This window comes from Prionailurus bengalensis, chromosome B1, assembly GCF_016509475.1.
Source record: "Prionailurus bengalensis isolate Pbe53 chromosome B1, Fcat_Pben_1.1_paternal_pri, whole genome shotgun sequence".
Taxonomy (NCBI): Eukaryota; Metazoa; Chordata; class Mammalia; order Carnivora; family Felidae; genus Prionailurus; species Prionailurus bengalensis.
Window position 1 is genome coordinate 103,548,029 of NC_057344.1, and position 25,522 is coordinate 103,573,550.

Here is a 25,522-nt window from a genome sequence, read left to right on the forward strand (position 1 = left end):
GAAAATCAACAAGGAAACGATAGCTTTGAATGACACACTGGACCGGATGGATTTAACATATATATTCAGAACATTTCATCCCAAAGCAGCAGAATACACATTCTTCTTGAGTGCTCATGGAACATTTTCCAGAATAGATCACATACTGGATCACAAATCAGTCCTCAATAAGTACCAAAGGATTGAAATCATACCTTGCATATTTTCAGACCACAACTCTATGAAACTTGAAATCAATCTCAGGAAAAAAATTTGGAAAGACCATGAATACTTGGAGATTAGAGAACATCCTACTTAAGAATGAATTCGTTAACCAAGAAATTAAGGAAGAAATTAAAAATTACACAGAAGCCAATCAAAATGAAAACACAACAGCCAAAACCTCTGGATGCAGCAAAGGTTGTCATAAGAGGGAATTGTATAGCAATATAGGACTTCCTAAAGAAGGAAGAAAGAACTCAAATGCACAACCTAAACTTACACCTAAAAGAACTGGGAAAAAAATGGCAAAAAAGTGCAAAACCAGCAGAAGAAGGAAACTAATTAAGATCAAAGTAGAAATAAATGATATAGAATCCAAAAACAAAACAAAAAAAAACAAAACAAAACAAAAAAAACAACAGTACAACAGATAAATGAGACCAGGAGCTGGTTATTTGAAAAAATTAACAAAATTGATAAACCCCTAGCAAGTTTGAACAAAAAGAAAAAGGAAAGGATCCAAATAAATAAAATCACAAATGAAAGAGGAGAGATCCCAACCAATACCATAGGACTAAAAACAATAAAAAAAGAATATTATGAGCAATTATATGCCAACAAATTGGCCAATCTGAAAGAAATGGATAAATTCCTAGAAATATATAAATTACAAAAACTGAAACAGGAAGAAATAGAAAATTTGAACAGACTCATAACCAGTAAAGAAATTGAATCAGTAATCAAAAATCTCCCAACAAACAAGAATCAAGGGCTGCATGGCTTTCTTTTTTTTTTTCAGTATATGAAATTTATTGTCAAAATGGTTTCCATACAACACCCAGTGCTTATCCCAAAAGGTGCCCTCCTCAATACCCATCACCCACCCTCCCCTCCCTCCCACCCCCCATCAACCCTCAGTTTGTTCTCAGTTTTTAAGAGTCTCTTATGTTTTGGCTCTCTCCCACTCTAACCTCTTTTTTTTTTTGCCTTCCCCTCCCCCATGGGTTTCTGTTAAGTTTCTCAGGATCCACATTAGAGGGAAACCATATGGTATCTGTCTTTCTCTGTATGGCTTATTTCACTTAGCATCACACTCTCCAGTTCCATGCATGTTGCTACAAAGGCCCATATTTCGTTCTTTCTCATTGTCCTGTAGTACTCCATTGTGTATATAAACCACAATTTCTTTATCCATTCATCAGTTGATGGACATTTAGGCTCTTTCCATAATTTGGCTATTGTTGAGAGTGCTGCTATCAAGTGCCCCTATGCATCAGTACTCCTGTATCCCTTGGGTAAATTCCTAGCAGTGCTATTACTGGGTCATAGGGTAGGTCTATTTTTAATTTTCTGAGGAACCTCCACACTGTTTTCCAGAGTGGCTGCACCAATTTGCATTCCCACCAACAGCGCAAGAGGGTTCCCGTTTCTCCACATCCTCGCCGCATCTATAGTCTCCTGATTTGTTCATCTTGGCCACTCTGACTGGCGTGAGGTGATATCTGAGTGTGGTTTTGATTTGTATTTCCCTGATAAGGAGTGACGTTGAGCATCTTTTCATGTGCCTGTTGGCCAGGCGGATGTCTTCTTTAGAGAAGTGTCTATTCATGTTTTCTGCCCATTTCTTCACTGGGTTATTTGTTTTTCGGGTGTGGAGTTTGGTGAGCTCTTTATAGATTTTGGATACTATAAGGGGTGCATGGCTTTCTATGGAAACTCTACCAAACATTTAAAGAAGAGTTGACACCTATTTTTTTGAAGCTCTCTAAAAAATACAAATGGAAGGAAAACTTCCAAACTCATTTTATGAGGCCACCATTACCTTGATTCCAAAACCAAAGACCCCACTAAAAAGAACTACAGACCAATTTCTCTGATGAACATGGATGCAAAAATTATCAACAATATACTAGAAAACTGGATCCAATAGTATATTAAAAGAATTATTCACCACGATCAAGTGGGATTTATTCTTGATATGAAAGACTCGTTCAATATCAGCAAATCAATCAGTGTGATACATCACATTAATAAAAGAAGGATAAGAACCACAGGATCCTCTCAACAGATGCACAAAAGGCACTTGAGAAAATACAGCATCCTTTCTTGACAAAAATCTCAAAACACTAGTGATAGAAGGATCATACCTCAAGTCATAAAGGCCACATATAAAAGACCCACCGCTAATATCATCCTCAATGGGGAAAAACTGAGAGCTTTCCCCCTAAGGTCAGGAATACTACAAGGATGTCTACTCTCACCACTGCTCTTCAAGATAGTACTGGAAGTCCTAGCCTCAGCAATCAGGGAACAAAAGAAATAAAAGGCATCCAAATCATCAAGGAAGAAGTCAAACATTCACTCCTTTCAGAGGCATGATACTCTGAGTGAAAAACCCAAAAGACTCTACCAAAAAACTGCCAGAACTGATACATGAATTCAGCAAAGTCACAGGATATAAAATCAAAGTACAGAAATAGGTTTCCTTTATATACACCAATAATGAAGCAGAAGAAAGAGAAATCAAGGAATTGATCCCATTTACAATTGCACCCAAACCCATAGAATACCTAGGAATAAACCTAACGAAAGAGGTGAAAAATCTATACACTGAATACCATAGAAAGCTTATGAAAGAAATTGAACAAGACACACACAAAAAAATGGAAAAACATTCCATGCTCATGGATTAGAAAAACTAATATTGTTAAAATGTCAGCATTACCCAAAGCAATCTACATATTCAATGCAATCCCTATCAAAATAATACCAGCATTCTTGACAGAGCTAGAATAAACAATCGTAACATTTGTACAAAACCAGAAAAGGCCCTGAATGGCCAAAGTAATGTTGAAAAAGAAAACCAAAACCAGACCTTAAACTGTATTACAAAGCTGTAATCATCACAACAGTGTGGTACTGGCACAAAAACAGACACATAGATCAATGGAACACAATAAAAAGCCCAGAAATGGACCCACAAATGTATGACCAACTAATCTTTTACAAAGAAGGAAAGAATATCTAGTGGAAAAAACAGTCTCTTCAGCAAATGGTGTTGGGAAAAAGTGGACAGCAATATGCAGAAGAAAGAACCTGGACCACTTTCTTACACTATACACAAAAAATAAACTCAAAATTGATGAAAGACCTAAATGTAAGACAGGAAGCCACCAAAATCCTAGAGGAGAATATAGGAAGCAGCCTCTTTAACCTCGGCTGCAGCAACTTCTTATTTGACATTATCTCCAGAGGCAAGGGAAACAAAAGCAAAACTGAACTATTGGGACCTCATGAAGATAAAAACCTTTTGCATGGTGAAGGACAGGAAAACTAAAAGGTAACCAATGGAATGGGAGGAGATGTTTGCAAATGACATATCAGATAAAGGGATAGTATCTAAAATCTATAAAGAACTTACCAGACTCAACACCTAAAAAACAAATAATCCAGTGAAGAAATGGGCAAAGGGCCCGCATAGACACTTTTCCCAAGAAGACATCCAGATGGCTAACAGACACATGAAAAAGGGCTCAACATCACTCATCATCAGGGAAATACAAATCAAAGTCATAATGGGATGTCATCTCATACTTGTCAGAATGGCTAACATTAACAACTCAGGCAACAGATGTTGGTGAGGATGCAAAGAAAGGAACCCTTTAGCACTGCTGGTGGGAATGCAAACTGATGTAGCCACTCTGGAAAACAGTATGGAGGTTCCTCAAAAAATTAAAAATAGAACTAACCTACTACCCAGCAATTTTACTACTAGGAATTTGTCCAAAGGATAAAGCAATGCTGATAGAAGGGACACATGCACCCCAATGTCTATAGCAGCACTATTGACAATAGTCAAAGTATGGAAAGAGCCCAAATGTCCATTTTAAAAAATAAATATGAAAAAAGAAAGACAATGGGCAAAATACATGAAAAACTATTTCTCCGAAGAAAACACTGGGATAGCAAATAAGCCCACGGGAAGATGCTAATCATTAACTATCAGGAAAATGCAAATTAGGGATGAAGGAAATATCACTGCACACTTGTTAGAACATATATAAAAAACAATGACAATGCCAAATGCTGGTAAGGATGTGGAAAAATTGAATCTCTCATATGTCGCTATGGCTAATGTAAAATGGTACACTTTGGAAAGGAATTTGACAATTTCTTTCAAACCTAACTATATAAATCATAGACCCAACCACCAAACTTCTTGGCATTTCCCAGAGAAATAAAAATATTCGTTCACATAAAACCCTGTACATGATTCTTCATAGCAACTCTATTTTTAATAGAGCTGGAAACAACGAAATGTCCTCGTCTCCATGAATGGTTAAACAAACCCTGGTCCATTATCAGCAATAAAAAAAAGGAATAAATATCGGTATACCTAACAACTTGGGTGGATCTGAATGGCACTATGCTGAGTGGAAAAAATCAGTATCAAAAGGTATAATTTGTGATTCAATTTACACAATCTTGTGTCAAAAGCATAGAGATGGAGAACAGCTTAGTAATTGCCAGGGGTTCAGGGCTGCGGGGGGAGGGGAGGGGGACTTGGTTTGACTACAAACATGTAGCAGGAGGGAGATCGTTTTGGTCATAGTTTTGTATCTTGATTTTGGTGATGGTTACGGGAATCTACGCTCGGGATAAAGACGGACTTTACACACACACTGTAGCTATGTCAAATTCCTGGTTTTGTATTGTACCTTAATTAACTAAGATGTAATCACGGGAGAAAGTAGATGAAGGATGCTTGGGACCTCTCTGTATTATCCTTGCAATTTTCTGTGTGCTGTAATTATTTTTGAAAATATAGGGAAAAAATTAAAAATCCCATTTTGCCTCGGGTAGCTGTGGCCTACATTATTTAGTCAAAGGAGAAACCGTGAGACGGTACAAACCCCAATTCCGGGTTTTACACAGAAGCATGACCTGGGGCTGAAGAAAGGCTCAGGGCTGCAGAAGGCGGGGAGCCAGAGAGAGGTTTCCCTCTCCCTGAGGGTGTGGGAGGCGGTGTCTGAGCGCCTGAAGCAGGGAGGTGAGTGGCGCGCCGCCCAGTCCCAGCCCCACCCTCCGCGGGCTCCTGGAGCCCGTGCGATCCCTGCAGCAGAAGGCTGGGGAGCCGGAGGCTCGAGGACTCTGGAGCGGTGCTCCTGCATTCCCGACACCGCGGCTCCAAACCTTGAGAGGACCAAGAGAACTTTCTTTGAACTGCGAACAGTTTTGGTCAACGGGATAGCCTCCCATGCTTTGGCTTCCCGCCTCTTCATTGTGGTTCTGATCCCTCGCTGCTTTCCTTCTCGAACCTGCCGGGGTGCAATCGGGAGCCCGTCAGCGCGCCAGACGGCTGTCTGGACCTGCGAGGGTGGGAGGCGGCCGCCAGCCCTGTCCCCTCGCAGCCCCCGCCCCGCCGCGCAGCGGTGCTCTCCCGGGGTAGCTGGCTGTGCCTGGCGCTCGGGCAGCGCGCGGCATGCAGTCTCTCAACATCACCCGAGAGCAGTTCTCCAGGCTGCTACGGGACCATAACCTGACGCGCGAGCAGTTCATCGCGCGCTACGGGCTGCGGCCGCTTGTCTACACCCCGGAGCTGCCGGGGCGCGCCAAGCTGGCCTTCGTGCTCACCAGCGTGCTCATATTTGCCCTAGCGCTCTTTGGCAACGCGCTGGTGGTCTATGTGGTGACCCGCAGCAAGGCAATGCGCACCGTCACGAACATCTTCATCTGCTCCTTGGCGCTCAGCGACCTGCTCATCGCCTTCTTCTGCATCCCGGTCACCATGCTACAGAACATCTCTGACACCTGGCTGGGGGGTGAGTCCGCGAGCGCACCTTCTTCTCTAAACCCCAGTCTGCCAAGGGACTCTTCCCACCCCCTCTATTCCTTACATTTCTGTCTCTACCAAATGAATCCAGTGCTCCTTCTTAGAACTTCCTCACTTGTGCTCCCTGGGAGAGAAGTTTTTTTTGCCACTTTTAATTCAGCCCAACGTTTCTTTTCCTTGTCGCTTAAAGACATAGTTAGGAAAATGCCTAGGAAACGTACAAGGCAGTGAGGTGGGGAGTTGCACCTCTCTCTTGTTATTTCAACTCCTTTTTCCATAATTACCAGGATTTTCCCTATTTCCAATAAAAGTAAGATAAAAATATTTCACATAATAAAAGTCTCGATATCCGCTCTTCCTGCATACCTCTAGGCTCACTCCACAGTTGCCTCTGTGGCTTCCAAACAGGTATTTGTAGATCTAACTCTTATATGAGGATTTAAACTATATATATATATATATATATATATATATATATATATATATCTTGGAATAGTCCTTCTTTTTAAAGATTGTATTAACAGTCAAGCAGGGAGAAAGAACACAGAAAACATAACATACCCCCTGCTGACTGATAATGAAGGAGACACCGATTTGTCCTCCTTCCTTAAAAGGGGAGTGGAAATGGCAGAAAAGCCATTCAGAGTCATTGAACTGGGAGCAGTATGTTGAGGTTGAGAAAAAAATAGACACTTCACTTCCCTAAATGATTCAGTCTTTCCAGAGACACAGCTTTAGAGCATCCTTGTAATCCGTAAGCAGTATTGTCTTCTATTGTCACCAGTGTTCTTGGTGTGCCTTGGGGAGGAAGCACAGGTTGTGTTGTACCCCATTGTCATGGATGGGTGCATCCTTGAGGCCTCATCAAAATTCTTAGAAAGTGCTTGGAAATACAGACAGAATGTGAGAGAAATGGATCATTATGCCTTTAAACCCTGCTATTTCCACTCCTTTGCTACTTCCTTTAAATCTCACTGCGGGTGTTCATTTCATCCTACATTAACAATTTGAGATTTTCTTTCCCTGGCATAGCTTTTTCCCCCCCATTAATTTGCATTGGATTTTATCATTAGTGGGTCAAGAGGCTAAAATCTTTGATTCCCACCTCATCTGTAATGTAAATATTCCCAAAAACTAAATTAAACATTAGAGAACATAGCATCCACTTGAGGGTGACACAGTGCAGGAATTTGCAAACTGACTTATGGGTTATAGCCTTTCTTATGCACTCTGATGAAATCATTGTCCTTGGGCATTTTAAAGTTGCTTGGTGCAACTAACTCCGCCACATTAATGGGTAAACTTTTGGCCATCATATATGACTTATTTTTTGAGACAATGGTACAGGAGTTTTCATTTCTGCATGTTTGTGAAGACAGATTTATGAAGCATATATGTATTGCTGGATGATTATAGCTCTGTTTGTAAAGGTAAACATAGTTAAGAAAAGTGGGATGTTATACTGGGAATTCAAAGACCTGGATTACTACTTTGGCTCTGATACATGTTGATTCAACACATCTGAGCCTCAGTTTCTCAATAAAATATTAGGAATTCTGGGAGCTTGGAAGTGGAATAAAGCAGATGTTTAGCCCCTAGCCATCCTAGGAAATCAAGCCTAGGAAAGATTATAGGGTGGATCTTCCTTTCAGAGGACTTAGGTGGGCGCTGCAAGATTTTTCTCAAACTTTCTGTTTTCCTTGCTTCCCCGTTCGTGAAGGACATTTCACTTTAGCTTCTAAATGCTGAAAAAGAGTAATACATTGGGTATGTATTTTACAGGTTAGTGTGAGGATAAATGTATTAGTAAAAGTGCTTTGAAGCAATTTATTATTCCGTGAAAGTATAAGGTATTAATTCTATTAAGGATTGTTTGATTTTAGGTGGCTTATGTTTATCTGAGACAAGATTTATAGAATAAATATTCTTATAAATCAAGTAAGTAACACCAAAATTGAAGTTCAGGGGAAAGAAGAGAGCTTGCAGAGTTTCTGGAGAAAGTGATGCAAACAGATTTAACCTGTCCTTTATGGGATAGGATAATAATTGCAACACTCCTTTGATAAATTAACAAAAGAGCTTTCAAGGGAATGTAATCTAATAGTTCAAAGTTAATTCACAGTCTATTATTCCATAAAGCTATTGAGGATCTTCTTTATGGCAAAGCATTTTACCTTGGTAATACAAAAAATGAACAAAGCTTATCTAATGACTTTTGGGGCCTCAGCGAATATGAAATATCCCAGAATAAGCAAATATAGGATTTAATAGAAGAGGATCCATTCTGCTGCAAGAGCAGAGAAGGCTTTACCAAGGACTTTTGAGCTAGATATTGAGGAATGATTCAGATTTTTCCTAGCAGAGGAAGAAGGTTGGAGTGTGTTCTAGGAACAGGGGTCAATCCAAAGTTTGGAGGAAAGGAAAAGGTGATGAATTCCAGGAATGCTGTGTAAGCCATTTCAAGAATATAGTTTGTATGTGAGCAATGGTGAGAAATGAGACAGAAGAGTAGGCTAGTGCAAATGGGGAAGAAAAGGTATATTATCAGTTATACTACACCTAAAATATGAATACCCCTCAAATTCCTTCAGAAGTGAAATAGGAAACATAAATGGAACAGCAGAGAACACTAGGAGGAAACAGTGGAGAAGGAAGTCTGCTACCTCACCTAAAGCGGGCAGGATCCCTGCAGGCAGGGGTGTCAGATCTTCTTTGGTGGTTGTTGTAGTTACTGCCTTTTTTTTTTTTCCAGAGAAGCTGGGAATATGGAATGTTATGATCTTGGCATATAATTCAAATTTAAAAGTAGAATTGTGTAAAAGAAAACCTCTCTGTGGGTTTGGCCACGAATAATTCATGAACCTCCAGTTTGTGACTTCTCAAAGCCTCCCTCTCAAACATTTCTGACAAAGGTAGAGCTATAAATGACTGTTTTTTTTCTTCTTTAGTCCACTTATCCCCCTTGCTAGGGACCAATGTTACCTACTGAGTCAAAGCCTGCATTTGGACAAGATCTCCAGGTGATTCATAAGCACATGAAAATTTGAGAAGCACCACTATAAGTAATGATTTTCAGACTTGGCTGCCTAGAGAACCTCCTGAGAGACTTTGAAAATGATCTGTGCAGGCCCCAGTCCAAACTAATTACATCTGACTCTCTGGAGCCAGCTTGCACTGACTTACAGAGACCATTGTGTTCATCTTTACCCAGTTCCCCATTCAGGGACTTCATATTGTTGGCTTGAAATCAGCCATGGTGGAGCTCATGGATGGCTCAGTCGGTTAAGCATCCAACTTCAGCTTAGGTCATGATCTCACCACAGTTCATGGGTTTGAGCCCCATGTCGGGCTCTGTTCTGACAGCACAGAGTCTGGAGCCTGCTTCTGTGTCTTTCTCTCTGCCCCTCCCCTGTTCACGCTCTGTCTCTCTCTCTCAAAAATAAATAAACATTAAAAAAAAAAAAGAAGAAGTCAGTCATGGTAGGAGTATTCACACTGTGGACATCAGCAGCTGCAGATCAGTTTATTTTTTAAAGAAAAAACCCCAAAACTCAAAACCATACAGTTGTCTTCCAGCATACCACTGAGCAAAACTTTGAGTTTCCATTTGTACAGTGGTGACACCATAAATGACAGGTGCAACAAATTATATCCATAAATATTTAGTTTATTTATATGATTTACACTCAATTTAGAAGATCTTAATTCAGCATCTGAGTTTGCTCAGCATTGAGGAAAGTGTATGTTCAATCCTTCTGTATATCTGGCATTACCATCCGAATGCCAACTCTCTGTGATCAACAGTTGATTTGCTCCCACACTACTCCCCACAACTTCCAACATGGAGCTGGTAGGAGTAGAGATTCACTTCCCCCAAGAATAGTAAATAGCATTTGCTTATGATTTTTTTAATCACTAATGTGAGGATGGGGTCTTATTGTCTTAGCAATTAGGAGTCAGGCCTTGGAAGTTCTGTGTGCATTCTAGTCACCAATCTGTTTGGTTCAACTTCAGCAGTGAACTTGCCTTTTGTGTTCTTGGCACCACAGAATTTACCTATCCTTATCTGCTGGCTGTTCTTCCTCATTTTGTCTCTTTTTTTCATTCTTTAATATATTTCTTCGAAATATCTAAATGTTCCTCCAAATTTACTGACAGTATGGGGAAATTTTTTTCAACTAAATTCAGTACAATAGATTTTGCTTCTGAACAATGCTCCAGAACACTTTTCTCTCTTCTCTAGGTGTCCATAAGCTTCTCTTTTTCCTTCTTACTTTGTTTTCTATATATCAGTCTTTTTCTCTATATTCTTTCCTTCAGTGATTCTCATACTTTCTCTCATTTTTTGAGTGTGTGTCACCTGAAGCCTGGTACGCAATCTCTTTTCTTCTATGGTTCATTTCTGCATAGAGGCTACAATCAGGACTCTCCTTTTGTTGGTGATAATTCTGAAACCAGTATCTAATTATCTAATTATTGTAAGACATAATCTCTCTTATCTGTAAAGTAGGCATTTACACATGGATATCTAATTAGCATCCACCATTCTCTCACCTTACTTTGTCTCTCTGCCCAGGGTCTAAATTATTATTAATAGTACTATGAGTCATTCTTGTATTCAGCATCCTCTGAATATCTGCTGTGTGCACTGGAATATTGTAAGTGTAGAGAAAGCTGTGTCCTTGTGGAACTGCCAGGTTTCAGTTAGACCAAGAAGGGGAAGGTGCCATTCAAAGAAAACATGGGCGAGGCAGGGGATTTCATTGATATCAGAGATCCAGAGTGCACTATGGAGAAAGCAGGGCGGGGGGGGGGGGGGTGTTAGGGAATGGGACCTTGGGTCATAATGGGGATATCAAGAGCCTAGATTGGGTCCAGGGGCAAAGGATGGTCTAGGAGAATAGGACTCATGGTGACTGAGATAAAAGTGAACTTAAAACATGAAGGGATTAATTCTAAAGTCTTTCCAGAAGGAGTTGGAAAATCAGTTCTAATCTTAGCCTGCTTTATGGCTCTCAGCATTAATAAATTGAGATGGGGAGGCCTTGATGGCCTTGCCAGGAGCCCACAGGTCTCTCTGCTGGCTTTCATCCTGCTGGGGGTGTAGTCACAGCCAGGGGAAGTGTGCACCCAGAGCTCTATGTATCTCCCTGCAATCCTGTTGTGGGCACTGAAAAGAATTTTCTTTTTTTTTTTTTTTTTTTTTTTTTTTAATTTTTTTTTCAACGTTTATTTATTTTTTTGGGGACAGAGAGAGACAGAGCATGAATGGGGGAGGGGCAGAGAGAGAGGGAGACACAGAATTGGAAACAGCCTCCAGGCTCTGAGCCATCAGCCCAGAGCCTGACGCGGGGCTCGAACTCACGGACCGCGAGATCGTGACCTGGTTGAAGTCGGACGCTTAACCGACTGCGCCACCCAGGCGCCCCTGAAAAGAATTTTCTAATGATGACTGGCAAATTGACTAAAAGCACTTACAAAAAAGGAGTTCCAAAAATACCCTAAGTAATGGCAGCCTCACTGGGAAAAGTGTACTTTCACATACACTTGCTACATTTGAAGACTACTTGCTTAGGTAAAAAAAAAAAAAAAAAAAGAAAAATGTGAAAATTAATTTTTTCAGTAGCTGATAGGAAAATTCCTATTAGAGCAGTGATTCTCAATCTTGCCAACAGATGGAATCATTTGGGGGAGTTCTTAAAATGATGACTGTTCCTACCCCTTAGAGATTCTGATTTAATTGGGCTGAATGTGATACCTAGGTACTGGATTTTCAGAAGTTCCTGAATCATATAATTTGTAGCCAAGGTTGAGAACCACTGATGTAGGGTAAATGTTGACAGCACCAAGGCTTGGGCTATTGTGAAGGTGAAAAGAAATAATGGATGTAAAGTGCTTAAATAGCACAGTGCCTGCCACCTATGCCAACACACGTTTGCTATGTGTTGTATTAAAAAAAAGCAATCAGAATTAGAATGCTTGGAAAATGCAAAAGTAAGCTGCATAAAATGGAATCCAACATGGAACTCTGAGACAGTTCACCCATCGTACCCAGCCACGTCTTTACTAAAGCCATACACTTTTTTGGAGTCTTAGTGGTGGATTTAGAAAGAAGTAAAAAATGATTAAAATGTTGGGCTGATGTAAGATGAAAGACAAAAAGAATTATTCTCTCACTTGGAGAATGAAACTCTAATTTAACATTTTTAAATTAAAAAAAATTTTTTCAATGTCTATTTATTTTAGAAAGACGGGCCGACTGTGAGCAGGGGAGGGGCAGAGAGAGAAAGGGGGAGAGAGAGAGAAAGAGAGAGAGAGAGACATGGAATCTGAAGTAGGCTCCAGGCTCCGCGCTGTCAGCACAGAGCCCAAGGCAGGGCTCGAACTCACAAACTATGAGATCATGATGGGGGCAAAACTCGGACGCTTAACTGACTGAGCCCCCGGGTGCCCCTGAAACTTAGCACACCCCACAGCAAGGTTTTCAGTGCATGTTACCCAGAGCCATGGTGGCTGGTGTCAGTGTGTATGGAACAGGCGGGTTCCCAGGCTTTATCAAAATAGCCCCCTTCTCTCTTGTTAATAAATGGGGTTTTGCATAACATTTCATATTTGTAAAAAGGATTTTACTGGAAGAAAGAACTGGAAGGAGGGAGGGTGAGAAAAAAACGAACACTCACTGTACACAACACAGAAATTCAGGTGAGTTTTTAGAGATTTCAGCTTGATAAATCGTGAAATAGGTTATTAAAGGAAATTGTTGAACATTATGTGGTGAAAAGATCTTAATTAGGGGGGCCAGCTCAGAGCAGAGGGATTAGACTGGAACTATTTCATTATTTGATTGGTGATTAGAAAACATCACTTACACATGGTATAATAATTTTCTCTTTTCCTGTAGCATTTCAGAAACTTCAGAGTTTCTGGGGGAAATTTAAATATGGTGAAACTGATGTAAAATCAATAGTATTATGGGGCTTTTTAAAAACCTTTTAATGGGAATGATGAAAGCTCTTGACAAAGAGTAGACTCACTAAAAAAAATAAAAGAAAGAAATCAAAGAGAGACCCAATGGGAGTTTGGAACTCAAATGCAAAAATGTGCCAAGGCTAACCTCTGGGTGATCTTCTCTAAAATCAATTATGGGCACACTTTAAGAAGAAAAGATACCATGGTCAAGAAGTTCACTAAGTTTTCTTGGAAGGCTGCAGGGTGGTAGTAAAAGCAGTGGGATTTGTATGCGTCTCTACGTAGAGACAACAGCATTTCATGGTTAAAATAAGGACACAGAAGGGATGCCTGGGTGCCCCAGTCGGTTAATCATCTGACTCTTGACTTCAGCTCAGGTCATGATCTTGCAATTTGTGAGATTGAGCCCTGTCGTGGGGCTCTGCGCTGACAGTGCAGATCCTGCTTGGGATTCTCTTTCTCCCTCTCTCTCTGCCCCTCCCCCAATTCACGTGCTCAAAATCAATAAATAAACTTTTTTTAAAAAGGGACACAAAAGGATTTGGCAATGGCAAAACTTGGAAAAATTCATTGGGCACTTAAGAGGCATAAAAAAAATCCCTTTTTCATTTGCTTTTCTAAAATAGAGCTTAGCATGTTCTTTGGCCAGTGGTTGGTTTATTATGAATTCTTGTTTGCAACTAGAGAAGCCCATCTTAAACTAACTTAAGAAAAGGAGCGGGTGGCGGTGGGGGGGGGGTAGGCATTCTGTCTCATGGAACTGAAAAACTCAGGATTAGGGTTAGCTTCTGGCACAGCTGGATCTAGGTCCTCTGACACTGACTCCGGAGGCCCACCATCCTTCCTCTCTGTGCCCAGCCTCACTTCCTTCTGTTTTGCAGCTTCATTCTTGGACTATCTTTTTCAGGTAGTATGAAAGATGGTCCTGGAGCTAGAGGCTCACATTTTCTTTAAAACTCCCTATCTCAACTCAAATGTGTATCCACAGATAATTTTGTTGTTTTGATTCCTGCTTTAAAATTAAGTATTGATTTCATTTTTTTTAAGTTTATTTATTTTGAGAAAGTGTGAGCGAGGGAGGGGCAGAGAGTAAGGGAGAGAGAGAATCTGAAACAGGCTCTGTGAGCTGTTAGCAAGGAGCCAGAGGGGTCGATCTCATGAAAGGTGAGATCATGACCTGAGCTGAAATCAGGAGTCGGAAACTTAGACGCTTAACCAACTGAGCCGCCTAGGTGCCCCTGAAGATTGATTTCTAATTATTAATTTTTAAGTACTCAAGTGTTTGTTGTTCTTATCTATCTAGGCAAGACAAAATTTGTTCTTCTTGTGGCTGTTTCTGAGAAATACATCGCGTATAGTACCAGAAAGATTGTAGATTATTAAGGACTAGTGGAATTCTCCTTAAAATGTAATGTGTTCTTATAACACAGGAGAAATAAAAGAGGTAAAAAGACAGTTTGGTTCAGGGGCGCCTAGGTCGCTCAGGTGACCAACTTAGGCTCAGGTCACGATCTCGCGGTTCATATGTTCAAGCCCCGCGTCCCACTCTGTGCTGACAGCTCAGAGCCTGGAGCCTGCTTCGGATCCTGTGTCTCCCTCTCTTTCTTCCCCTGCCCTGCTCATGCTGCCTCTCGCTGTGTGTCAAAAATAAATAAACATTAAAAAATTATAAAAAATTTAATATAAATCAAAATGAGTAGGTCCTTAGTGTGGACAATACTGGGTTTTAATCTTGTCGCATCATTTATGACTCACAAGTTACTGTACTAACTATTAACTACATTTCCTTGCATTCCATCTGCTCCTATTAGGAGATGTTATAGGATGTTATAAGCTGAGAAGTTATAAAATAATGTCTGATGTTGCCCCCCAGTGGACAATGTAGCAGCATACATTACATCAAAATGCAAGATTTACATCATACTATATTTTATCAAAAATATTAATGCATATTCAGTTCTTATGATTTCCCATTGTATTTCAGTATGAAGTATACAATAGTTACACATTTCCCCCTATAAAACCTTTCACCTATAAAACGTGAAACGAGGTTGAAAGTCTCTTTCAATACATGTATAAAAAATATTTTAAAAAATCTCTTCTTTGCAGAATTGAGATGCATTTAATATCTGCAGTGTTATTTGCAGGTTGACAAACACAGTGTTTCACACTGGGACAATTATTTTATTTCTCCTTGCTGTAGCTTCTTCATCTGTAAATTTGGGAAACGTATGCATACTTTATAGGGCTGCTGTGAGAGTGAACGACCCTGCATGTGAAGGACCCAGCACTTAGTGGGCACCCAAAGAAAGGAAGCTAATTGTGACTTACGGCTGCAAATTATTACTATTTAAATGTTAGGGTGGCACCTGGGTGACTCAATTGGTTAAGCATCTGACCCTTGATTTCGGCTCAGGTCATGATCTCATAGTTGTTGAGGTGGAGCCCTGCATTGGGCTTTGTGCTGATGGTGTGGAGCCCGCTTGGGATTTCTCTCTTCCTCTCTCTCTGCCTACCCCCTGCTTGTGTTCTCTCTCATTCTCAAAAAAATAAATAAACATTAAGATAAAATAAAATAAAATAAAATAAAATAAAATATAAATTTTATTTTAATTTGGTTTATAGACAATAAGGATGATAGAGTTTAAAAAAACTGTAATTACAGAATTAATTTCTCAACGACATATGATATGCACTTATATAAAACAACTATAAATAGTCCCATCCACATATAACTTAGTTTTGTTAATAAAGTCTTGAATAATTACCATGAAAATATTTACTTCTATATTCAATGAAAAGTCAAACTAGTCATTTGTAGTCTAAACACAGAAAAGAGTACTTACTTTCATTCATTTCGGAAGCAATAATATATCCTGAAAAGAGGCTTAAGTGGTAAAAGACTTGTTGGGGCTGATATAGATTTTGTAACTCCTTGCAAGGCCTATGTGTCTTTCCAGGACACTGCAGACCATAGGCACAGTGTTGCCACACTAGTATTAATACAGACACGTCCTGCTATACTGGCATAGGGCACGGTTTCTCTTTCTGCAGCGTGTTGTGTTTCATCACCTGTTTCTGCCCCATTTGTGCACAGTTTTGCCTACATAGTTAGACCTCATATGCTAGTTTCTGGGATCTGGAGGACAAATTTCTGAAATAAAAAGTTGTCCTGGTCTTTTCCTCAGAAACTTTCACGAGAACAGACTCCTGCACATTTACTCTCAGTGGTTCTGCCCACCTGTGTACTAAAGTTTGGAGCCCTAATACACAACACATATTCCCAGAAGTCCATATTGACTCAGCTTTAGAAGTACTGTCAGGTTATTCTACAGATAGAGCAACATGTGTGGCTTTTTAAAACTTTTCCTCTACTGCAATATCTACAAACAATAAGGGATTTATTTTTTATGAGGAGGAATTTTATTGAGTCAAAATCGAATCCAAGTATCAATATAGACCTAATCCAAGCAGTGATTTCTTCAGTGGATTCTGAGGAAGAACAGTTTTACTTTAAAAAAAAAAATCAGAGTGATGGAGCTTTGAAAATTAGCACTGGTCTAATGCTTAAAATGAATTAAATGACGACTTAATGACATAAAACATCACTCTGGGCAAGATCCGGTTAAAATTTTATATTACCTATAAATAGAAACATTAGGTGTAAAATATAGATCTTCACACTGTGTTTGCAAGATGCAAAAATAGCTGGTCTATTCAATGAACACATTATTCAAATTAGATTTTCAGTGTTGAGGAAATAATACATGTGAATTTTATGACTTTGAAGACACAATCTATTTGCCTGTTTTTGGTCTTCTGCATTAGAAGGTAAGCTTCAAAAAGTCAAAGACTTCATCTCTCTTGTTTATCCATCATTTAGTTAATTGCACGGTAATAGTTCTCAGTATCACCTAGTAGCTTCTCAATAAATATTTTTGGATGCATTAAAGTATATCACCTTATTCGTCATTGTACTAATATTTGAGACTTTTAAGGAATCAGTTGTATTTATTTTTGCAACATGCGGAAGAATGAGATTATATTTATCTTTTGTATATATTTTTGCTTTTTTTGGTTGCAAGGAATGAAGATTCAATTTACCTCAAATAATTGGAGTTACGGCAAGCCTATTTTGTAGTAAAGAATAGAGGGATCTCCTTTGAATTTAGGGACAGTAGCAGGTAGGTCTCATGAAAACTGAAGTGGGATCCAAAGCAGCAGCTATGTGGAGTTCAGCATGAAGAATTCATGAATCTCCAGGGCTCAGCCATGAATGTGACTTTGCTACAGTCCACCAGTGGACAAAAACTTGCTTATGAAGTCTGATTGCTTTGTACTACCATGGTGTACAATCGTTTGGTTTGGTCGATCTTTTTACCATTACATATTTTTCCCTTTCTGCTTTCTACTCTTGGAAAGCTGAATAAATCCTAGGGCTCCAGGTGGCTCAGGCTTGGTACAGTGTCACATCCAAAGAGACTTAGTCCAGTGACCAACACTAATGTAAAATAATTTTGATCAAAGAAATTTTCGAAGATTTTAGTTCATTACTCACAAAATTATTTCTTGAAACCCCTCTCTTCCATTTCATTCAGGTCTTTAATATTACACGTAGTAGTGCCCCACAAAACTCTTTTCACCTTGCAAAGATCGTGTGTCTTTTCAGAACACCCCAGACTGTACTGCTGCCTCAGTGATATTAATTCAAAAGCTATCACTGACTTGTGCCCTCATCTTGTAATGCAGGATGTCAAGGTCTCTCAACTTCCCTATCCCATCCCAAGGAGGCCTCCCTTGGTTAAGAACATATGCTTCAGTTACCTGTGGGAATTCTTACTACCTACTTCTTTCTGTTCATCCTCATCAGTCTTTTCTCAGGTCTCCATATTTCTATTCCTTCTCTACCCATCTCCCTCCGCCTCCTACCCTCTCCCTCTCTGTCTTTAAATCTCAGTCTTATTTATGCAAATATCCCATCCTGATATGTGACCTCAATTATTACATACAATCTGGTTAATAAAACAGCCCATAGAGAGAACCATCCAGCAGGCATGTCTTTGAGTTAAAGAGAAAAGGGTAGAGGAGAGAAAGAAGCCAGGAGAACTCTTATGCTCATTTTATCCCTGTCATATTTGTTTGCCTTTAGATTTTCTACTTTCTCATAACCCTTGTGGCCCCCACTGTTACTCATGACTTTTCTATATATCTATCGGCTTCATCTCACAGTCCTTATTCTGTTTCCTATGTCTTAGTCCAAAGAGAAGGAATTTGACTGGCTTAGACTTTGGGCCCAAATGTCAGCAAAGGGCTAGGAGGAATAGGTGGGTTCATGTGACCCATGGGTTCATATGGGGCCACTCCTTCGACAGAATTAGAGAGAAAAGGCAGTGCATTAGCCTGGCAGGATTGGCCTCAGATAAAATATAGTTTCGGCTCCTTCTTTAGGAAATTCCTAGAGGCTGTAAAATGCACTAGGTTTGCATGGAATCCAGAGAGGTTAACTGGCTAATTTATGTCTCTTAAACTATCTGTGAAATTCTCAAATTTTTGGAAGAACAGTTCTCTGTAATATATTTGCAAAGTTATTTCAATAACAATGATGAACATTTCAAGTCAGCTAAGCATGAATCTTGGTTAGTTATTTCAATTGCCTTTGCTTTTTATCCTTGTCAGACTTCATTTTTAAAGGCCTTTCTTGTAGTAAATATGTCAAAGAAAGACTTTTTCTGTTTTTAAAGCAACTCTGTACACTTACACCCATTTCCTCTCTTCCTGGAGAAAGGTATATAGTAAAAAGGAAAAGAAAAAAAAAACTTTTAAAAAGGAAGAGAACTGGGGAAAAACATCCACATTTTTCTAATATTGTCAGAAAATCTTGACTTACAGATGTTACTGACAGATGGGAAACTGACTACATGAGAATGGAATTTTATTATCTTCCATTAAAAACTTTAAGGAAATCTCTAACAGAAAAAAAATTATTCAGAGAGAAGCATACAAGTCAAAATTGTATACTGAGCTATTTGGGTACTGCTTGGTTTTCATACATCTTTTCAACATGTTTTCAGCTCTAGGTAGTAGCAATGGTAGAGTATTACAGACAATCAAAGGGTTTTTTTGTTTGTTTGTTTGCTTGTTTTAAGTTCCTGAAATAAAGGGGTAAATAAAAAGTGGCTGCTTCACTGGTGACTAGAAGGAACTTTATTTGGGGGTAAACTGTACTGATTCCTTTAATTTGAAAAGGGAAAAGGAGCTAAGTGTCTGGAAAGAGCCTAAGGAAAGGAGACGCTGCTCCTTTGCTAAAACAGTTCTTCTGCCAGGCGTAAGAGGTCATTAGGTCAAGAGGTGGTAGGACCCACCTCTCGTGGCCCAGTTACCTTGGTAACAAAAATGGGCCAGGAAAGAGCATTCCCTAACAGCAAAATAGAAAGTCTTCAATATACTGTGTACTTTCCTTGCTGTTTAGAATCTGCTCCATGGACCACCAGCAGCAGCAGCACCTGGAACCTTGTTAGAAACTGTCTCAGACCCCATCCTGGGCCTACGACCTATGTGGTCCATATGCACAAGGGAGTTTGAGGCTGGTTTATAATATACCATTGCTGTGTTCCACTTTTGCTTCTGATGAACATGGGATAGATTCTTTTGACCAAAGGTGAGAGACCATTGAGCACTTTTCATTAGCAAATAGAATGGCTAAATACACCTCTTTGATTGCCTATTGTACCATAGAGGCAGTTACTACAGTAACCAGGACTTATGCCATTATTTTCTTCCAAGTCATCATTATACCCAGAAGGGTACAGAATTTTATATACAATCAACTTTATTTATCTGCTTGATTTGTTGTGACAAAACCCAAGCTGATCCAAATTTAATGGGTGAAAATTTCCTGAGTAAGTAAGCTTTTACGAAACTGTTTGCTCTGATTTTTCAGAAATTACATTTTTCCTTAATAAACTTCTAGGATATTGAGTGCTTTTTCTGCTTTCTGTAGCCTAGGTGTGGATTTTCAGAGTGAAATCGATGGGATTTTGTTGTCAAAAGATATTCTTTAAATAGATTTTGATAGAATTTTTACCATTTATTAATTTATTCATTCATTTACTCATCCAACTAGTGTTTATTGACTACCTAGTAGATGCCAGCCACAATGTCAAACTTGAGATACAAGGGTGAACAGTACGCCGTGTAGACTGTGTAAAGATTTTGAGAGACATCAGGCTTCCTGGAAAATACAAGTAGCTCCATAGCCCTGGAGTTTAGCATTCAAAGGGGAAGTGGTGAGAGATAAAGCTAGAGAGAAAAGGAAGACAGATCATGAAGAGCCTTCTACTGCTATGTTAAGGAGTTTGAACTTCATTTTGGAGCAGAGGCATCACTGTTCTAAGGCAGTGAATTTCAGAGTATGAGTTGTAACTTATTAATGAGTCATGAAGTCCTTTGGTGAGTCAGGATTAGCAACTGAAGAAAAATATAAATATATTAAATATATTAGAATAGAGAATATCAAAGATAATTTACATAATAAAACTTTTGGTTACATGTGTACACACACACACACATAAGTAAAAGTATTTCTTACTGTGTGTGTGTGTATATATATGTGTGTGTGTGTGTGTGTGTGTGTAATATAAAGGTATTTCTTATTGAGGTCAGAACCACTGCTGGAAAGGGTTTTTATAAGGAACACAGATATTTATAAGGAACACAGATAATCAAAAAATCGATTTACCTATGATTGTTAATAAAGTAGTAAGTCTTTTGTATCCATTTTGGAATGTGTGGGTGTAAATGAGACTGACAAAGGCAAATTGTTTAGATTATGCCAAAAGATGTAAGCATTGGCTGAGTAGAAGAATGGCTGTCTTACATACGATTTTTGCCTAGGGCCTCCTAGCTCTCTGTTTGTATTACTGTTACTTATTACTATTTATTAGTAATTTCATTACTATTATTAATAAAAACAGCTTTTATTGAAAAAAAAGTATGGCGTACTCTCTGTGGATAATGTATTTTAATTTTTGGACTGTGTTGTCAGATATTAGTAAATTATAGCATAGGAGACCCATCACTCAAATTAAGTTTAGGAAAATATTACCCCAATAAGATTCAAAAAAACTAGTGTTTAGAAAAACAGGGTGGGAAAGCAATAAGAAATGTGAAAGGTGTAGAGATGAGATGTGGAAAAGAAGAAATGGAGATAATCAACATCTTCCGAGTCTAAATACACACACGGGTAGCTAATAGAGTTGTATTAATTGGGCAAGTAGTGAAGTAATTTAAAGGAATTTAAAAGAAATGACATTGATGCTTCTAAACCAGTGTGGCACACTGAATACACACTTCTTCTGTAAAGCCTTCACTAATTACTTAAAACCTGTGATTTAGGGGCTATTTTTCATGGTGGCTAAGAGCATAGAGTCTGGAGCCAGACTGCTTGCTCCATCATGTGGAATATTGGAATGACCTTAGGGAATTTGGTTTAGTCCTCATTTCTTTCTACAGCTGGAGATGTTAGCAATTCCTAGTTGCTATGAGGATTTTATGGAGTTTATGGCTTGAGTTAATGCTTGCTAGAACAATACCTGGCATATGGCAAATGCTCAGTAAATATTACTGGAATGGAAGTTAGTCTTTTAACTTTGAACATCATCACTAGTTTCTCAGCCAAAGACACTGCTGGAAGATATAGGACACTAAACAGTGACATAAGAAGAGAGAGTAGGGGAGATCAGAGGTGGAATTTCATGCTGTTGCAAAACTCTAGAAGTTAATGAGAGCAGTGCAGAGAAAGAGATGAAAGATAACATATTAGTCAGAGTTCTCCAGGGAAACTGAATATGTATATATTGCATATATACACATATATATTATATACTGTATATATATACACATATATATGTGTGTATATATACACATACATATACATATACATGTATATACATATATATACATACATACACATATATATGTATATATATACAGTATATAATATATAGTATATAATATAGTATATAGTATGTAATATAGTATATAATATATAATATAGTATGTACTATATAATATATAGTGTATATAGTATAGTATATATACTATACTATATGCTATATATAGTATAGTATATATACTATAGTATATAGTATATATAGTATAGTATATATACTATAGTATATAGTATATAGTATATATAAAGTATATAGCATATATATAATATAGTATATAATATATAATAGTATATAATAGTATATAGCATACAGTATATAGTATATATTATATACTAGTATATAATAGTATAGTATATAATAGTATATAGTATACAGTATATATATAGTATATAATATATAATATATAGTATATATATTTAGCATATAATATATAGTATAGTATATATATTTAGCATATAATATATAGTATAGTATATAGTATTTAGCATATAATATATAGTATAGTATATACTATATATATACTATATATATACTATTATATTTTATTATAATGATTGGCTCACATAGTTATGGAGGTTAAAGAGTCCCACAACATGTTGTTTGCAAGCTGGAGACACAGGAAACCCACTGCTAGTGGTAGTTCAAAGGCCTGAGAGACAGAGAATCAATGTGTAGATTCCAGTCCATGTCTGAAGGCCTTAGAACCAGAGATGTCCAGGGCAGAAGAAGAAAATTGGTTTCTCAGCTCAAGCAGGCAGGCAGAGAGCAAACTCAACCTTCCTCTGCCTTTTTGTTCTATTTAGGCTCTCAACAGATTAAATGATGTCCACTCCTGTTGGGAAGGGCCATCTGCTTTACTCAGTTCACCAGTTCAAATGCTGATCTCTTCTGGAAACAACCTCACAGACACACCTAGAGATACTGCTTAGCCAGATATGTGGGCATTCTGTGATCCAGTCAAATTGACATCAAATTAACAAGAATTCATCTATAAAACACAAACCTCTTTTTACAACTAGTCCTTTCAAGAATAGTGATTCAGATAAAACAGAGAAAGAACAGAAAAGAAGAAAACAAAACCAGAAATCATTAAACGTATATTCATTGGCATTATTTTTAGTTATAATTTATTTGAATATTATTAGGTATCTGATGGTATGCTAGAGCTAGCTTGCACCAGCTCATGAGAACCACCTGTGTGCATGTCTTTCCAACTCCACATCCACTGATACCATGTTGGTAGTTTGGAATTGGCCACGGTGAGAGTATTTACAGGAGGGATATTCACAAACCCTACAAATCATAATCTTTTTTTCTTTTTAACTTGGAAAGCTGGTTTTTAATAATTACCAGCATATCTTCACTTGTATCCCTTGTAATGTAGATGATAAACAATAGACGGCATTCTAGGTATTACTTGCCACTATTGGTGTAATGTATATTTTTCTTTTGTCATTTCTCAATTAGATTTAGCTCATTTTTAAATGCTTTTTTAAAAATGCTTATTTATTTTGAGAGAGAGAAAGAGCATCAACGGGAGAGGAACAGAAAGAGAGGAAGAGAGAGAATCCCAAGCAGGCTCCAAGCCGTCAGCATAGAGCCCCATGCAGGGCTCCATCCACCAACTGCAAAATCATGACCTGAGCCCAAATCAAGAGTCAGATGCTTAACTGGCTTAGCCACTCAGGCACCCCAACATTTTGCTTTTGGTTTTTAAATATTTTGATTCCTTTATCCTTATCTGTATCCAAGCAAAATTATTTGGAATACTACTTTGTAATTAAATGTTTATTTGTGGGATATTGTTTAATGTCTGTTCTCTTTCCATGAAGAATAGCTAAGAGTGTTTATGTTTTGTCTTAGTCTGAATCCAAAAAGCCTTGGGGCACCTGGGTGGCTCAGTCGGTTAAGCGTCTCTTAGTTTTGGTTCAGGTCATGATCTCAGGGTTAATGAATTCGAGCCCTGCATGTGCATCCAGCTCTGTGCTAACAGCATGGGGCCTACTTAGTATTCTCTCTCTCTCCCTCTCTCTCTCTGCCTCTCCCCATTCATGTGCATGAGCTCTCTCTTTCTCTCTCTCTCTCTCAAAATAAATAAATAAGCTTCAAAAAAAGACTTAAAAAAAAGCCTTAAACAGTATATGACCCATAGGTGAATGAATGAACAAATGTGTAAGTGAGTGAGAAGATAGAATATAGAATGTAAAATCAGTGTGATAGATTGAGAATATCCCTCCAAGCCCTTCCCACCCCACCCCCACGCCCCACAGTTAGAAGCTATGTTGGAAAGGTAGACCTTGAAGTGAAGGCTCACTCTCAAATACATTTCTACCTCAGTGGTTCTCAAATTTCACTACATATTAAAACCACCTGGGAGCTTTGTAAAACCCTAAGGCCTCACTCATATCCCATAAATTAGATTCCCTCAGTGTGAGATTTAGTCATTGATTTCTTTTAAAGATTTCTAGGTAATCCCAACATGTAGCCAAGTTTCAGAACCAGTGCTTCCTAGGGCCTGAAATCTGGGGCTACATCTTAGAATTCCAAGCACACACATATTCCCTGTTTTGGGGAAGGGAGTCTGAATATCTATCTAGAAGTGCCTGCTGACAGTGTAACCAACTGATGGTACTGTTTCTGTCTTCAGATATGCGCTAATTTGCAGTCTATCTGTGTTCATGTATTTATCTAATACTTTTATTTACAGCAGAAAATTTATCTGTTTAGAGTTCACTTTTGTATATGATGTAAGATAGGCAACTTGGTTTATTTTTCTCCACGTAGAGCTAGTCTTCTTTACACCACCTATAAACAAACAGTTTTATAATTACCCACTGATCTGTGGTGCCCTTTTAATTATAAATCAATTTCCTATCTTCTTCTTAAATTTCTATTTTGGAACATTGTCTAGTTGCCTATGCCCACACCAGTGTTATAGTGTTTGTTGCAAAGGTTATTAGCATATCTACATATTGCATAAGGAAAGTCTCCTACTCCTTTAGCCTCCTTTTTCTTTCTTTTTTAAATATTTACTTTTGGGAGAGCTCAAGCAGGGGACAGGCACAGAGAGGGGGACAGAGGATCTGAAGCAGGGTCTGTGCTGACAGGCTGACAGCAGTGAGCCCAGTGTGGGGCTGGAACCCATGAACCGCAAGACCATGACAGGAGCTGAAGTCAGACGCTCAACCAACTGAGCCACCCAGGTGCCCCTCACCACCTTTTTCAGAGTTGATGTAGCTATGTATGGACTTTTATTATTCCATACACATTTAAAAATAAGTTTGTCAGTTTCCTAAAAACTCCCCCTGGAATTTTGATAGGTATTGTGTTCAATTTGCATATTGTTTTGGAGATAATTGACATCTTTGCCATGTTAAGTCACTGTATGATATTGTTATGTTAATTTTATGTGGTAAAACAGAACATTAGTCCCTCAAAGATTTCCATATTATAATCTCCACAATCTTCTACTTCTATATTACCTGTATGACAAGAGGGCTTTTACATGGGAAAAGGATCTGGAGATGGGGAAATTATCCTGGATTATCTGGGTGGGCCCAACTAATCA

General features: G+C 38.5%; 1 protein-coding gene across 1 annotated transcript in view; it reads left to right on the forward strand.

Moving 5' to 3' along the window:
- The first annotated feature begins 5,647 nt into the window (after positions 1-5,647).
- Positions 5,648-25,522, forward strand: part of QRFPR (pyroglutamylated RFamide peptide receptor) — a 45,608-nt gene continuing 25,733 nt past the window's right edge. The window contains exon 1 of the mRNA XM_043569349.1: positions 5,648-6,023. Coding sequence (XP_043425284.1) covers positions 5,684-6,023 — 340 coding nt within the window. The 5' untranslated portion in view covers positions 5,648-5,683. The remainder of the gene's footprint in view (positions 6,024-25,522) is intronic.